The 17,496-nt window shown below is 43.0% G+C and overlaps 1 protein-coding gene and 1 pseudogene across 1 annotated transcript in view; one reads left to right on the forward strand and one right to left on the reverse strand.

Moving 5' to 3' along the window:
• The window catches only part of LOC115112447 (tubby protein homolog), a 107,506-nt gene extending 97,861 nt beyond the window's left edge, over positions 1-9,645 (forward strand). The window contains exons 9-12 of the mRNA XM_065012575.1: positions 2,420-2,534; positions 2,984-3,082; positions 3,202-3,373; positions 6,875-9,645. Of these exons, the coding sequence (XP_064868647.1) occupies positions 2,420-2,534; positions 2,984-3,082; positions 3,202-3,373; positions 6,875-7,008 (520 nt within the window). The 3' untranslated portion in view covers positions 7,009-9,645. The remainder of the gene's footprint in view (positions 1-2,419; positions 2,535-2,983; positions 3,083-3,201; positions 3,374-6,874) is intronic.
• Positions 7,311-11,149, reverse strand: LOC135565521 (histone acetyltransferase KAT6B-like; annotated as a pseudogene).
• Positions 11,150-17,496: the final 6,347 nt, after the last annotated feature.

Here is a 17,496-nt window from a genome sequence, read left to right on the forward strand (position 1 = left end):
GTGTGCGCATACATACAGTGCCTTCAGAAAGTATTCACAAAGTATTTCAATATTTTGTTGTGTTAAAATGGATGAAATTGAGATTTTGTGTCACTGGCCTACACATAATAACCCATAACTTACACATAATAACCCATAACTTACACACAATACCCAGTGGAATGATGTTTTTATTTTATTTGTATTTAACCTTTATTTAACTAGGTAGTGGCTGTGATAGGCGAAAACTGAAGATGGATCAACAACATTGTAGTTACTCGACAATACTAACACATGTTTTCAAGCATGGTGGTGGCTGAGTCATGTATTGGGTATGCTTGTCATCGGCAAGGACTAGGGTGTTTTTGGGGATAAAAAGAAGCTGAATAGAGCTAAGCTCAGGCAAAATCCTTTCACTCTGCTTTCCAACAGACACTGGGAGACAAATTCACCTTTCAGCAGGACAATAACCTAAAACACAAGGCGTAGTTGCAGTTTTGACTTAAATCGGGTTGAAAATCTATGGTAAGACTTGAAAATGGCTGTCCAGCAATGATCAACAACCAACTTTAGCTTGAATATTTTTTTTCATGTGCAAATATCATACAATCCAGGTGTGCAAAGCTCTTCGAGACTTACCCAGAAAGACTCGCAGCTGTAATCACCGCCAAAGGTGATTCTAACATGTATTGACGGCAGGGTAGCCTAGTGGTTAGAGCGTTGGACTAGTAACTGGGAAGGTTGCAAGTTCAAACCCCCGAGCTGACAAGGTACAAATCTGTCGTTCTGCCCCTGAACAGGCAGTTAACCCACTGTTCCTAGGCAGTCATTGAAAATAAGAATTTGTTCTTAACTGACTTGCCTAGTTAAATAAAGGTAAAATAAAAAAATAAAAAAATAAAAACTCGGGTGTGAATACTTACGTAAATTAGATATTTCTGTATTTCATTTTCAAAAAAATCTAAACTTTTTTACTTTGTCATTATGGGGTATTGTGGGTGAGACAGATGGGTGAGAAAGAAGAAAATACAACTAAATATGGAATAAGTAAAGGGGTATGAATACTTTCTGAATACTTTCTGTGACCAGATTTCACTGTGGGGGTTTATGTCAAATTTAACAGATTTCTTTTCTTCTAAAGAGCTCTTTTTTGTTTACGCCTGTTGACACTCTCTTATTAAGCCTTAGCCCCACCCATCTCTTTAAGAATTCACATGTAAACGCATGGCCAGCAACCGTCAGAATGGGCGACCCTCCATTATCTCAACCAATCGTGGCTAGCAAGGAAGGATCCTGTCTTTCTCCCTATATAGCTCAGGGCTTTCTCCTTGGCTAAACTAGGCTCATAGTTAAACATTTTTATTCATATTTACAGATCCCGTACAAGTTTGTGATTAAGGCACATGAAAGTTCACATGTTCAAGAAGGCATTTGTGCAAAACAATCTACAAATATATTAAAACGTCCCTGATGTGAAGTAGAAACTAGCCTCAAACGCCACCGATCCTGTAACCAGTCACATATTGTCTGGGCCTGCTCACTGTCTGCGTTAGTATAGAATAGTGCCGGGGCTCCAGGCTTTGATTTCCAGGAAGGCAGTGACATCAGGGCTCCTTAGAGATAGGATTAGCTCTGGCCACACTCTTCATTAATCTGGTGTACTGGCTGCTTCTGCTGGTCGATAGGCTACGCTCCCCTCCCCTCCGCGCCTCTCGCTCCTCACGCCTCTATCATCACAGTAACACTTGACTGATGGAGAGCTGGATTGAGAAGAGCAGCTGACCTTTCACCTGCCACTTGTGAGAGTCATGGACAGGCCGCATAAATGAGCTCCTGACTTTTCAATTGACCTTTAAGAGACGTCCAATCCGCCATTAGGGGCTCCAGTTGTGATTGAGGTAAAGGGATTAACAGAGATATGAGCCATTATTCAACCTAGCTGTGCAGACATCTCATCTGACCCTCTCCAACTGTTTATAGCCATACAATTATTTATTTTGACAGCTAATAACGAAATAATGCCGTTTTAATTCATAAATTCAATTTACTATGGCAATAGTATAAACACCATGATTGCATGTACTGTAAGATATGATAAACACTAATTGTAATTTGAAATAATGTGATGGTGACTTTAGAACGACTAATGACTCAACCGTTTACCAAAAACAATGATGTTGTTGATGATGATGATGATGTAAACCATTTACATTGATTGCGCATCATGGGCTGGATACAAATGTATTGTTTTCTTAAGGTTGATTAGCAGAGCCTTTTTCCTGCTCATTGAGTCTGATTGAAGGATGGGCTCCAGGAGGTGGCTGATTAGGGATAATGGCCACTGCCTTCATCTGTCTCAATGGCTCCTTGTCCCTTTAGTATGGCATGGCATACTCTCCCAGTCCCTCTGTATCCTCAGTGTGTTTTCTCTTCTCTACAGGTCCAACCTCATGGGAACCAAGTTTACAGTGTATGACAGTGGACAGAACCCTGGGAAGACAACCTCCAGCCTAGAGGCTACTAACCTGCGGCAGGAGCTGGCAGCTGTCTGCTATGTGAGTCCAAACATTGAGCTACTCTCAGGCCCATAGCTAATTAGCGTTGCCTTAGTCTGGGGGAGACATGGACGTGTCAGACACAAATAAGAGAGGAGAGGCAAGCAAGGTCAAATACATACACTGAATCCAGAGACCGCACACAGAGCACTACTCTCAGGCATTAGGACCAGCCCCCGTAGCCCCTTAATAACAGTGCCTTCATCTGGGGAGACATCGGTGTGTCAGACACATAATAGCAAATAAAATAAAAGAGGCAAACCTGGATGAATCCATACAATGTCATGGGGTTAGCAGGCAAAGCCACAGAGCATTGGTGTTGGAACATGGGGACACCTAGTGCTCACATTTAAATGGCAATGGTTTTGACCTGATACTTTATCAACGAGGACTCTGTGGGTGACAGAGACTGGACCATAATATAAGTCCCCACTGTACTTCTTTTTCAGGAAACCAATGTTTTAGGGTTCAAAGGACCTCGTAAAATGAGTGTCATCATTCCTGGAATGAACATGGACCATGTGAGAGTCGCCATCTGCCCACGGAATGTAAGTCAAAAAAAAATATTCCTCAATGTAGGTAGAGTATGTTAGGGACTAGTGGTGTGGTTTCAGTTGGTTGCCTTGAGTAATGGTTTACCTGTCTGTGACTTATTCTCGGCACTCAGGACCATGAGTCTTTACTGGCGCGGTGGCAGAACAAGAGCACAGAGAGCGTGATCGAGCTTCACAACAAGACCCCCGTGTGGAACGACGACACTCAGTCCTACGTTCTCAACTTCCACGGCAGAGTCACTCAGGCCTCAGTCAAGAATTTCCAGATCATCCACGACAATGACCGTGAGCTCTCCAGATTCTTACTGCCTGCATGTCAAATACTTTGTGCATCCTATTCCCTAATCTGATGAAAAATTGGTGCACTATATAGGGCAAGGATGGGCAATCAGCTGCGCCGGCCCCCCTTTTGAAGGACCTCTGATCAGTCGGGGTCTCAACCTACTGTTGCGAGTTAGAATAGTAGAATACACAAGGTGTCATTTTGAAATGTGGTTGTGCATCAGCAGTTTTTCTCTTTTTATGTCAGTCACTGATAGTCAGTCAATTAGCCCATATCAACATTTTTGGGGGGATTGCTAAATTAGTTTTGCGGCGAGCTATTGAATTACCAGCTATAGGGCCCCCATTGATTTTGTTAGTCAGTCAGATATCATATTAAAAACTGTAAACATTTCTCTCCACCCTATGGCAAACTGTGTAGAATTGTAGGAAATTAGCTGTAAAAAAAGCTCATTTTCCTCTCTACCCCATGGCAAAATATGTAGAATTGCAGCAAACTTGCTTTAACACTGCAACACTTTCTCTATAGCCAATGGCAACGTGTAGAATTGCATGAAATGAACTATAAAATGTAAGGCCATAGTAGCAAATTAGTTACAATTTAGCAGATTGACACTGGAGTGATAGATGAGCAGATGATGGTGTGTAAATAGTGATACTGGTGTGCAAAAGAGCAGCAAAGTAAATAAAAACAATATGGGGATGAGGTAGGTAAAATTGGGTGGGCTATTTACAGATGGACTATGTACAGCTGCAGCGATCGGTTAGCTGCTCAGATAGCTGATGTTTATAGTTAGTTAGTTGGAGGCCACAGAAGGAGTGTTGTATGGCATTGAAGCTCGTTTGGAGGTTAGTTAACACAGTGTCCAAAGAAGGGCCAGATGTATACAGAATGGTGTCGTCTGCGTAGAGGTGGATCAGGGAATCACCCGCAGCAAGAGCGACATCGTTGATATATACAGAGAAAAGAGTTGGCCCGAGAATTGAACCCTGTGGTACCAGCCATAGAGACTGCCAGAGGTCCGGACAACAGGCCCTCCGATTTAACACACTGATCTCTATCTGCGAAGTAGTTGGTGAACCAGGCGAGGCAGTCATTTGAGAAACCAGGGCTATTGAGTCTGCCAATAAGAATACAGTGATTGAAAGAGTTGAAAGCCTTGGCCAGGTCGATGTAGACGGCTGCACAGTACTGTCTTTTATCGATGGCGGTTATAATATTGTTTCGTACCTTGAGCGTGGCTGAGGTGCACCCGTGACCAGTTTGGAAACCGGATTGAACAGCGGAGAAGGTACGGTTAGATTCGATATGGTCAGTGATCTGTTTATTAACTTGGCTTTCAAAGACTTTAGAAAGGATGGGCAGGATGGATATAGGTCTGTAACAGTTTGGGTCTAGAGTGTCACCCCCTTTGAAGAGGGGGATAACCGCGGCAGCTTTCCAATCTTTAGGAATCTCAGACGAAATGAGAGGTTGAACAGACTGGTAATAAGGGTTGCAACAATGGCGGCGGAACATTTTTAGAAAGAGAGGGTCCAGATTGTCTAGCCCAGCTGATTTGTACGGGTCCAGGTTTTTCAGCTCTTTCAGAACATCTGCGATCTGGATTTGGGTGAAGGAGAAGCTGGGGAGGCTCGGGCATGTAGCTGCGAGCTGTAGGCCGGGGTTGGGGTAGCCAGGAGGAAAGCATGGCCAGCCGTAGAGAAATGCTTTTTGAAATGTCCGATTATCTTGGATTTATCGGTGGTGACCGTGTCGCCTAGACTCAGTGCAGTGGGCAGCTGGGAGGAGGTGATCTTGTTCTCCATGGACTTTAGTGTCCCAAAACATTTTGGAGTTGGAGATACAGGATGCAAATTTCTGTTTGAAAAAGCTAGCCTTTGCTTTCCTGACTGACTGTGTGTAGTGGTTACCACTTCCCTGAACAGTTGCATATCACGGGGACTATTCGATGCTATTGCAGTCCGCCACAGGATGTTTTTGTGCTGGCCAAGGGCAGTCAAGTCTGGAGTGAACCAAGGGCTATATAGGTTATTAGTTCTACCTTTTTTGAAAGGGGCATGCTTATTGAAAATGGTGAGGAAATTACTTTTAAAGATCGACCAGGCATCCTCGACTGACGGGATGAGGTCAATATCCTTCCAGGAAACCTGGGCCAGGTCGATTAGAAAGGCCTTCTCGCAGAAGTGTTTTAGGGAGCGTTTGACAGTGATGAGAGGTGGTCGTTTAACCGCGGACCCATAGCGAATGCAGGCAATGAGGCAGTGATCGCTGTGATCCTGATTGAAAACAGCAGAGGTGTATTTGGAGGGGAAGTTAGTCAGGATAATATCTGAGGTTGCCCATGTTTACTGATTTAGGGTTGTACCTGGTGGTTTCCTTGATAATTTGTGTGAGATTGAGGGCATCTAGCTTAGATTGTAGGACTGCTGGGGGTGTTAAGCATATTCCAGTTTAGGTCACCTAACAGAACAAACTCTGAAGATAGATGGGGGGCAATCAATTCACATATGGTGTCCAGGGCACAGCTGGGAGCTGAGGGGGTCTATAACAGGCGGCAACAGTGAGACTTATTTCTGGAGAGATTAATTTTTTAAATTAGAAGCTCGAACTGTTTGGGCATAGACCTGGAAAGTATGACAGAACTTTGCAAGCTATCTCTGCAGTAGATTGCAACTCCTCCCCCTTTGGCAGTTCTATCTTGACGGAAAATGTTGTAGTTGGGTATGGAAATCTCAACATTTTTGGTGGCCTTCCTAAGCCAGGATTCAGACATGGCAAGGACATCGGGGTTGGCGGAGTGTGCTAAAGCAGTGAGTAAAACAAACTTAGGGAGGAGGCTTCTGATGTTAACATGCATGAAACCAAGGCTTTTTCGATTACAGAAGTCAACAAATGAGAGTGCCTGGGGACACGCACAGGCTGGGTTAACCCCTACATCACCCGAGGAACAGAGGAGGAGTAGGATGAGGGTACGGCTAAAGGCTAGCAAAACTGGTCGTCTGGTGCGTTTGGGACAGAGAATAAAAGGAGCAGATTTCTGGGCGTGGTAGAATAGATTCAGGGCATAATGTGCAGACAGGGGTATGGTGGGGTGTGGGTACAGTGGAGGTAAGCCCAGGCCCTGAGTGATGATATAGGGAATAGGGTGCCATTTGATATGCAGACAAAGTACAGAGCACAGTGCAAGGATACAGAGCACAGTGCAAGGATAACAGCAGGCCTGTGTGTATTAACACACATACTAATCTCTCATGTTATCCTATATTTATGTCATTCTCTGAATCTGGCACAGCGGAGGGGTTTTATTCTCCATATTTTTACTTATTCAAGAAATATATTTTCACTCACTTTTTTTAAAGTGAAATTTTTAAGGTCTGAGTACGTCAAATAAATGAAATAAACTTTTATTTGAGTAATGATAGTTTATATTGTTTTTTGTAACTAAAACCCTACATTTCTCAAGTTATCACTTCTTTGTTTTCTGTTTCTTCCTCCTTTAGCGGACTACATTGTGATGCAGTTTGGGCGGGTTGCGGAGGATGTATTCACCATGGACTATAACTACCCTATGTGTGCCCTCCAAGCCTTCGCCATTGCTCTCTCCAGCTTTGACAGCAAGCTGGCCTGTGAGTAGCAGCCACCCTCAGTCCTTTCCCTCCTGAGAAGCTACCTGCTCCAAACTGAAGGCCTACTCATGGGCCTCCATTAGTACATCAGTCCCCTCACCAAGGGCTGCAGTTAATCCCGGGTCACCATTGGGGCCAAACACTGTCCAAGAATCCCCCCTGGAATTTGCTTAAGCCGAGGATGGTGTGGAGGCACAAACTGTCTGCAAGAGTGTCTGTGAGTGTGTGTATGTGTTCTGGTGCTCCTTAGGAACCCTTCCACTCTCTATTCAGGATAAGGATATGCCAATCAGTGAACAGGACAAGCACAAAGACTAATCAACTCTTGATTTTAATAGATCATGTTTTAAATTAAATATGTAACAATGAATTCTGTTACTTTATGTAGCCGTTGTGGAATTCTAACATTTCTTTAACCATTAATGACTTTTCAATGAATTTAACATTTATTGCAACAACAAAAAAACGAACAACTGTTCATCTTCATGTTGAATTGGTTGAAGGAGTTTCATCATAGTAATTAACCCCCACATGCCACCTTTAACTTATTCAATATTGGACTGGAAACCATTAGGTTACAAATTAGGACCGATTCAAGATTGAAAACATAATTCAAGATAAAGCTCCTAACAAATAACACTTTAACCTCATAACTGTCACTAATATGACTCATTTGAACATCACATAACATTCACATCCATGTATGTGTTTATATTGTTATTTATGTATTTATACATATCATGACACAGGTAACTGCCAAAATAAAGGAAACACCAACAGAAAGTGGCTTAATAAAGGGTTGGGTCACCACGAGCCAGAACAGCTTCAAATCACATTGGTATAGATTCCTGTCTGGAACTCTATTGGAGGGATGCGATACCATTCTTCCACAATAAATTCCATCATTGGGTGTTTTGTTGATGGTGGTGGAAAACGCTGTCTCAGGTGCCGCTCCAGAATCTCCTATAAGTTTACAATTTGATTAAGATCTGGTGACTGAGACACACACCCCTTTAAACCCCCTATACTTCTTTGAGACCCCTCTGAGTTCTATTCTTCTAGCCATGGTAGCCAAAATAATAGGTAACTGGGCATTTTTATACATGACCGGATGATGGGATTAAATAACTGAGGAACCACACCTGTGTGGAAGCACCTGCTTTCATAATACTTTGTATCCCTAATTTACTCAAGTGGTTTCTTTTATTCTGGCAGTTACCTGTATCTTGTTCTTAAGTGTGTCCATATCCTTAGTTTACACTCATTGAATCTTTGTTTTTGAGCCTGAAGCATACATGATTGAAGGGAATATCTGTCATAGTTAGTCAATTGGACATGAACAGACCAGGTCAGCGAAGGGCATGACACACAGTCCGTGCATCTTGTAAAACATCATATCACACTATCAAGTATGAGAATGTATAGGATGGTGCACTTTAACGCCGTTTACAGTGTATGTGAAATAGCTGTACATATTGTGCCTTTGGAGACAAAATCCAATTTTATGCTTTAACTTGATCAGATGTTCTCTCTCTGAGACGGGACTTTGTAATGCACCTGTCTGAGCCTGGGTTTCTTTGTTCTGCCTGCTCCCTCTCCACCCTCTACTAGAAACACACTTATTGAGGTGACGGGATTTGTTCCCTTTTCTGTTTGGTTATATTATTTTCAGATGATGAAGTCACTAAAGTCAGGTGTTTTTATATGCCCCTACTGTAAATTCTCAACTCCCTGAATAAAATATGATTTACTAATTTGTCCCCAGGAATCTTAACAAATTAGATTCAGTAAATATAACGTACAGAATCGGTTATTGGCACCAGGCACAAGACCATGGGCATTGTGGTTTGCAGATGCACTCATATCTTCATCTGACATTATCAGATGAACTGATAACATCCATCTGATAATGTGAATCATTTCACACGTTATCAGAGACCAAACCACTCAGATATGGCAAGGATAGTAGCAGGCCTGTGTGTATTAACACACGTACTAATATGTCATGTTATCCTATATTGATATCATTCTCTATGAATCTGGCATACCAGAGGATTTTATTCTCTATATTTTAGTGAGTCAATAAATATCTTTACCCTACTTTTAAATATATATATTTTTTTCTGACTTTATTGAACAGATAGAAAGAGAGGATGACAGTGGGGAAAGATAGAGAGGTTGTGTCAAAGGGCAGTAGACTGGATTCAAACCTATGCTGATAATGTAGAAATGTGCTAGAGCCTGCGACATTACCATTAGACCACCTGTTCACTCTCCACACTTGTTGAAAATATATGAAACTATTTTATATTTTATGGATATTAAGTGGAAAATGAAGACCAAATGAAAGCAGACAGCAAAGAACAATCTCTGACGAGGCAGCTCACTGCTATTGTAAGTTATGAAAAAGGGTCTACTTTAATCAACCATGATATTCCTGTTTCTTAGTAATGTGTTCCAACTCTTCTGAATTTTTAGGCAAACTGTTGAGATCCTTGCAGAAAAAAATACTGTGCTTTTCATAACAAGTTTCTTTGTGTCCAAGAAACAAGGCCCTTTCATTCTATGAGTGTGTTTAGTACTGTTTCACTGTAATGTAAAATGTGTACATTGTTCAATATACAGTGTTTGTAAACACACAGTTCTCTGATTATGAAAAAAATAAAACTCCAATGAGTCAAACAACAGTCACATGCACCCACAACACTATGTATACTCTCTGACTGAACCCCTGAGATGTCTGTGAAGTGATGATATGGTCGTAAACGACAATAGGCAGCTAGTGTAACCGATGTGAAATGGCTAGCTAGTTAGTGGTGGTGCGCGCTAATAGCATTTCAATCGGTCACTCACTCTGAGACCTGAAGTAGTTGTTCCCATTGCTCTGCAAGGGCCGCGGCTTTTGTGGAGCGATGGTTCATGGTTGACTGTTGTTGATGTGTGCAGAGGGTCCCTGGTTCGAGCCCAGGTAGGGGCGAGGAGAGGGACGGAAGCAAAACTGTTACACTAGGATATGACCTTTATGACCTTTTAATAGAATGTGTCCACTTTAATAGTCTTGAGATACAAAAGTTGGACTTGAACGATCTACCTCTGTTTACTCATTTATGTGGGTCCCTGCTCTCTCTCTGTTTACAATCTATCCCAGAGGACACCAGGGTCTCTACAATGCTTGACTGCCATATTGGAATAAAGTTAGTCAGATAGTTTGATGTCTACCATCAAAGGACATGATGAATTGTGGGTAAATGTTTTTCTTTAAAGCAGCATGAATATTAGGGTATTAGGTAGTCTAGTTAGGATCACAAAATTCACCCACTGAACAGCATATTCTGTCTTGGGACGCAAGGAGACAGGATAGAAAATGGGGATTTGAATAAGGAGAGGTACATTCTTGGGAATATTCAGAACATTCAGTAAGGTCAAAGGGCTAGAGAGGCAAGTTTAGGATGAGCTAGTTTCCTCATTGACTCTGCCCTATGTCTCTCTCCTGTTCCTCAACCTGAGAGAACTCCCAATCCCCAGCTCCCCAGACCTATCTGGTGGGGTGAAGCTGTCTGTCTCTTCAGACTGAGACAGTAGAATGTACTCTTCTTCCATCTCTTCTTCTGCTTCTGGATTACTACAGACATCACAACTAAAACTGAGAGCCCCGGCCTCAATCAGTGGGTCTTCATCACCTACTACTACTCCCTCTTCCTCTGTCTCATCCACTTCCTCCTCTTCCTCTGTCTCATCCACTTCCTCCTCTTCCTCTGTCTCATCCACTTGCTCCTCTTCCTCCTACTCTATTCCTTCTCCTCTTCATACCTATATTCATAGACTGTATCCTGCTTAGGGTGGTGAAACACATCTTTGTGGTCGCTGAATCTGATTAGCTTTTTTACTCTGGGGGGACTACTACCCGTTTCTTCCATTCCTCCTTCAGGAGGTGGGGGCGGGCAGAGCTACTGCTCCTCCTCCTCCCCTGCGTCCTCTTCTACCTCCTCATCCACCACCTCCTCAGCCAGTGCCTCGGCAGTGGGTATCTGAGTCAGCAGCAGGCTCCTCCAGGATGGTGATGGGGTCATAACTGCCACTGCGTCTGCCACCGGGCTCCTTATACTGGGGGTAGGTCTCCTCATGGTAGAGAGAGAGAGAGAAAGACATGGAATGACAGGGACACACTACCAGAGGGGACAATCAGAATATCAACTGTCTCATAGTCCAACGTTTTGCTAACTTTTTTCCACTTCACCTCTCATAATTCTATAGAAGTACAGTAAGTAATACTCAAAGCCTCATGTGAATATTATTTTATGTGTGGTGAGTGACAGAGGAGCCTACTTACATTTACATTTAAGTCATTTAGCAGACGCTCTTATCCAGAGCGACTTACAAATTGGTGCTTTCACCTTATGACATCCAGTGGAACAGCCACTTTACAATAGTGTTGTGTTAACCTACCTTCTCAGTCAGCAGCGTAGGGCACCATCTCAGGTGTGGCCTCCTCCATCAGTCGTACCTCCTGCATCACCCGGCTGATCTTACTCAGCTTCCGCAGTAACTTCTCCTGCTTAGATGCTCTTCTAACCTTGCTGCTAGTCGTGCTGCATGCCACCAGAGAGCAGCAGAGAGGGGGGAAAAGTGGGCCTCAATACCAATGCGGTCCTTCTCCCATTCCTACCACAGTGCTTTCATTCTGATCAATCTTTATCTATAGCCTGGAGATTATTCATGCTCATGATAACCTTTTATGCCTTCCTGCAACACTTTCACAGATTACAAATGTTAAGTCAAACACATTTTAATGAAATGGCTAAACACTGCCTCTAGGATGAGCAATATTAAGAAGTTATTGTGAAGAGGTGAAAAATGGCATGCAGAAATTAGTAAAGAGAGAAGTTAATAGCTGAGATTTGTCCTGAAAGGAGATATTTGTCTCTGAAAAGGATTGGAAATCTACTCCAGTATGGAGTGAAAATGAAGAGAGCCACTAATTGCATGTTATTGATCTAATGTACACCTTATTAAGAAAGATCAGAGTGAATATCGTTATCTGTTATTGGAGATCGAATATTCACCGTCCATGGATGGTGGCCCCGATCTCTGTGTAAAACAGGAGGCTTTTAAATGTACATGCTTTCCTTCAAGTTGCATCAAATCTACAATGAAGTACAATCTTCATGAAGCACAAAATATACACTTGCATGGTGGGTAAGAGTGCGAACCTATAAAGATTGTCATGTCATATTTTAACAGTTGGATCCAGACAAAAAAACAAATGGCACACGAGCAAAGGAATGCCTGAATATGGGAGAGTTAATCAAAGAATTTGCCCTTTCATTTTTATGTGGCGTCCACCCTGATTTATCCCTGCAATGGAGTCATTTATTTGGCTCTTCTTAGATCTGGGCTGGGAGAAGTGGTGTGTAAATGGAAATATGGGCCATTTACCTGTTAGGAGTGCTGCTCCTTCTGAAGACGATTCTCTCCATCACTCTCTCTGTCTCTAGCAGCTTCTCCTGAAGCTGGGCCAGCTCATCATCTGCTGGGAGGGAAACATGGCAGTCAGGGATGTAAAGAGCAAACTCATGCATGGACGAACACACACCGTATCTAGAGTTGCTTTCCAATGTTGCAGAAAGCCTTGAGATTCAACATTCACTCTGCACGTTCAGAACTACACGTTCAATACTCAGGAATGGAAACGATTCAACCATTGTATTCAACCATTGATTCAACCATCGCTATACACCAAGTCACTTGGCTCTGTCATAACCTCACATGGTCTCTCCTATCATTGCTATGCAGACGACACACAATTAATCTTCTCCTTTCCCCCTTCTGATGACCAGGTGGCGAATCGCATCTCTGCATGTCTGGCAGACATATCAGTGTGGATGACGGATCACCACCTCAAGCTGAACCTCGGCAAGACGGAGCTGCTCTTCCTCCCGGGGAAGGACTGCCCGTTCCATGATCTCGCCATCACGGTTGACAACTCCATTGTGTCCTCCTCCCAGAGCGCTAAGAACCTTGGCGTGATCCTGGACAACACCCTGTCGTTCTCAACTAACATCAAGGCGGTGGCCCGTTCTTGTAGGTTCATGCTCTACAACATCCGCAGAGTACGACCCTGCCTCACACAGGAAGCAGCGCAGGTCCTAATCCAGGCACTTGTCATCTCCCGTCTGGATTACTGCAACTCGCTGTTGGCTGGGCTCCTGCCTGTGCCATTAAACCCCTACAACTCATCCAGAACGCCGCAGCCCGTCTGGTGTTCAACCTTCCCAAGTTCTCTCACGTCACCCCGCTCCTCCGCTCTCTCCACTGGCTTCCAGTTGAAGCTCGCATCCGCTACAAGACCATGGTGCTTGCCTACGGAGCTGTGAGGGGAACGGCACCTCAGTACCTCCAGGCTCTGATCAGGCCCTACACCCAAACAAGGGCACTGCGTTCATCCACCTCTGGCCTGCTCGCCTCCCTACCACTGAGGAAGTACAGTTCCCGCGCAGCCCAGTCAAAACTGTTCGCTGCTCTGGCCCCCCAATGGTGGAACAAACTCCCTCACGACGCCAGGACAGCGGAGTCAATCACCACCTTCCGGAGACACCTGAAACCCCACCTCTTTCAGGAATACCTAGGATAGGATAAAGTAATCCTTCTCACCCCCCCCCTCCCTTGAAAGATTTAGATGCACTATTGTAAAGTGGCTGTTCCACTGGATGTCTTAAGGTGAACGCACCAATTTGCAAGTCGCTCTGGATAAGAGCGTCTGCTAAATGACTTAAATGTAAATTGTGACTCAATTTTTCTTAATTACGGAAGGTGAGAGTGGCATTGATACATAGGACATGAATAGATTTATATGCTTGTCCCTTGTCACATTGTCCCCCACCCCTACCCCTTAGCATTCATTTGATGAATGGAGCTAAACCTCTTAGTGCTGATCCAAAATACATGCAGTAATTGGTATTAGACACTGCTGGGCTGAAACAACATTACTTCTGATTGCTAATCCAGGTCTAACAAAGGCAGGGAACAAAGCTCCCTGCGAGTTGGACAGGATCCTAATCTACCTTATCATGGAGTTGCTTAAATTGGAGCTACTGATACATTCTGCAGGGGCCCTGACAAATGGAACGATCAAAACAATGAGGAAGTTGATTGAAAATAAGCCCTCAAAGTCATGAAAGAGGTGACTGTTAGAGAGGAGCTTATTTGCCAGATGATATTTCTCCTCGCAGGGTGTGCTATATCCTGCATTAGTCTTTCATCAGGGTGAATCATCACGGAATGTAGGACCTAAATGGTGTGTGTTAGGGAGGTCAGGTGTATGGGACTCTTATCAACTGCGCTATGAGATAAAAGGCACATCATATACATCATTGTGTCATTCACAATGGCCTAGCTATTAATGATGTGATGCTGTCTACTTAATCCTCCTCTTCTGCCAAGCTTCAAATGTCATTGTAGGAAATCAGCATACCAGTTTAGTACTTTTTCCTTTAGGCCTAGTTGTCATCTGTGAATACAACAATGCATTTATGGTATGCACACCTTGTAATGTACTGGATGCACTGGACTCCTAGCCAGTATAGGTATTACATGGATGCTGTTAAAAACTGTAATAGTCTACATCTTCTACATTCCTGCCTCTAAATAGTTTGTCTATCCATTTGACTGAGCCAGTCTAGGGTGGACATTGTGCAGCTTATCTAGAATATGATGAAGAGGATGCAGAGTAGGATTCCAAATCCGTAGATGGGAATGGCCTGGCTGATCCGATTGGATTTAGTGGCTCCTCGGATCTGAAGTGTGCCCATGCCTTTGACTTTAGCCAGGACCTCAGGGCTGTGGGGCCCAGCGTCATGAGTCCCCTCCATCCACTGTCCGAGGCCCTCCTCTGGCATCTGTAGGCGATGCATCATGGGAGGATAATACCCAGGACCAACTAGGAATGAGAGCAGAGAGCACTGATCAACACACTAGGAAGAAGCCTGCAGTGTTCAATGATTAATCAATGTACAGTTTACTGAAGTATAATATATTATGGAGAGAGATGGTCACAATGAAGAACAGGAAAAACAAGACAAATTACAATTACTTTACTTGAATGGTGTGGGAGTTCATAAAACTGGCAAGGGCGACGAGGAGCAGAACACAGCACAGAGGATAACCTCCTAGACTAAATAGATGCATACAACCTGATGATGATGACAAAAGTGTAGGCTATAATAACTTACAGTTCTAGGCTATTGGCAAAATGCATAGACTTATATGAAATGCTGTATTCAATAGTTACATGCTGTTACTGTACGTATAATACATTATTTAGCTTTGCTGGCAGGTTTGTAGATGGCTAGAACGATACGCAAAATATGGAATTATCTTCCAAGCATCAAAGCCGAACTGCACATCAACATCAGAACGGATCAGTGTTAAGCTGCCTTACCCTCGGGCTGCCCTACATTATTCTTCCCTCTCGGGAAAATTATTTAGGGAAGGAAAAACGAAACACAGAGGACAGAGCAGAAAATCAGAGTAACCTTCTACATAGTTGTCATCGACATTTTGTTACAGATAAACTGTACCAGAGATAGTAGAGAATGGAGTATATTTGAATGTACATTAAACCTCTGGTCGTCACTAGTTACCACAACCACAAAGTCTTAATTATAGCTACACCCCGCCCATTTCTACCATTGTTATTCGTACAATCTGATTTTAAACCTAACCCTAACCACACTGCTAACTTTATGCCTCACCTTAAATTTAGCCCCCAAAAAACGTTTTTTTTTTACGATATAGTCCATTTCGACTCTGTGGCTGTGGTAACTAGTGGAAACCCAACCCTCCAGTATCCTTCCTGATTTTACAGCTCAACGGAAGTGACCCGTTTTGTTTTGGCTTTGTGATTGGTGTATTTTCATGCAGTTTGCAGTAGTCATGGCTGGAAGGCATCCAAGCTTTTATCAAATTAACGTCAGATTTTACTTTTCGTAGCAGGTTATGATAATTAGGTTAAGATTAGGAACATGGTAAGGGTTAGCAAAAATGTTAATAATATATACTTTTGACGTTAATTTGACAAATACTGGATTATATATAGCAAGGCCTGCTTGCAGTCTCATCCATGTGAGGCGTCATCCGCGGTCCAACAAAGTAGGCCCTACCGTGTAATTCTGAAGATATCCATCAGATGGCAATGCAGCTTTAGCTACTGGAAAGGAACGCTGCCACTACCTCGCTCTCCAACCAAGGTGCGTCATGAATTGAGGAGCAAACACAATTGGTCAGATTTCTGCAACTCATTTACCAATCACATCTATGTTTTGATTTGTATTCGCATCGTGATTGGTCTATGAACCCATAGGAGGCCATTGAAGTGTATAAAAACATCCTTCATTTTCCGAGTCAATGTGGGAGGAGCTATAGGAGGGCAGGCTCATTATAATGGCTGTTTTTAGACTCAATCAGGCAACGCAATTTTATTCCCCTGTTTTTTAGTGTAATATTTTTGAATCACTTCAGTATGATAAAACAACCTGTAGGTCGAAACTTTTGCAGTTAAGTGTAACACCTATCAGGCCCCCGAGGACTGGAATTACCCAGGCCTGCCGGGTTTAGGGTAGGGACGTCACACGGATCCCAGATAGCACTGACCGTCTCAGCTATTGGCAACTGTAATCAAGGGCGAGGTCAGTTACCATGAGTACAACGATGGCGGTTTATGTTCTGTAAATTCCATTTACCATGGCATAGGCTTGGCGATACAGGGAGGATGGTCGAGCGGCCTATTATATTTTGAATTCAGAGCAGTAGATTGTAAATATTTATGACGAGTCACCGAACAAAATAATGACCCTACTCTAAACTTTACAGACATAGTTCCATATGGTTGATATTTCACATAGGCCTACAGTATCAGTCCTTCAGGAATATTGACAAAGGTCTCCCTGAGACAATGTTAGTCTAATCTCATTACCAAAGTTGGCCTACAGTAAGTGTGTTCATTGTGCAATTATGATTGCCCAGAATGATTTATTTTATGTGATAGTTTTGTAGCCTGCGTAGGTGAAGCTAGCAGAGTTTAGTCCACTAAAGCTAGTGTCCAATAGACCTTGGTTAGGGCCCACTCACTTTGTTTTATGAGTGTGAATGTATAGTTTAGCCACATGAGGTCTGTACATAGATTTATTAAAGTAATTAAATTTTCCCTGAAAGGTGACATTTTGAGCAGGCATGCAAAGAAAGAAAACAATGTGTCTGTTGCAGTAATATCACTCTGAAGGTTGCCACCCTGTCTCTCACAGCAGTCTGTCATTGATCTCAGGCAGTCAAGTCCCAGTTAGTGTGAACTACATGGGCCAGCATGGAATCAATGTACAGGAGCTCTCACAAGAATATTTTGCTTACCTTTATTCAAGATATTATAATTTTACAATGTGGCGTTAAAGTCAAACCTTTATAGGTCTTGTAGGTCTTACCAATTTTTGTGTTGAAATTAAATT

This window comes from Oncorhynchus nerka, linkage group LG28, assembly GCF_034236695.1.
Source record: "Oncorhynchus nerka isolate Pitt River linkage group LG28, Oner_Uvic_2.0, whole genome shotgun sequence".
NCBI lineage: Eukaryota > Metazoa > Chordata > Actinopteri > Salmoniformes > Salmonidae > Oncorhynchus > Oncorhynchus nerka.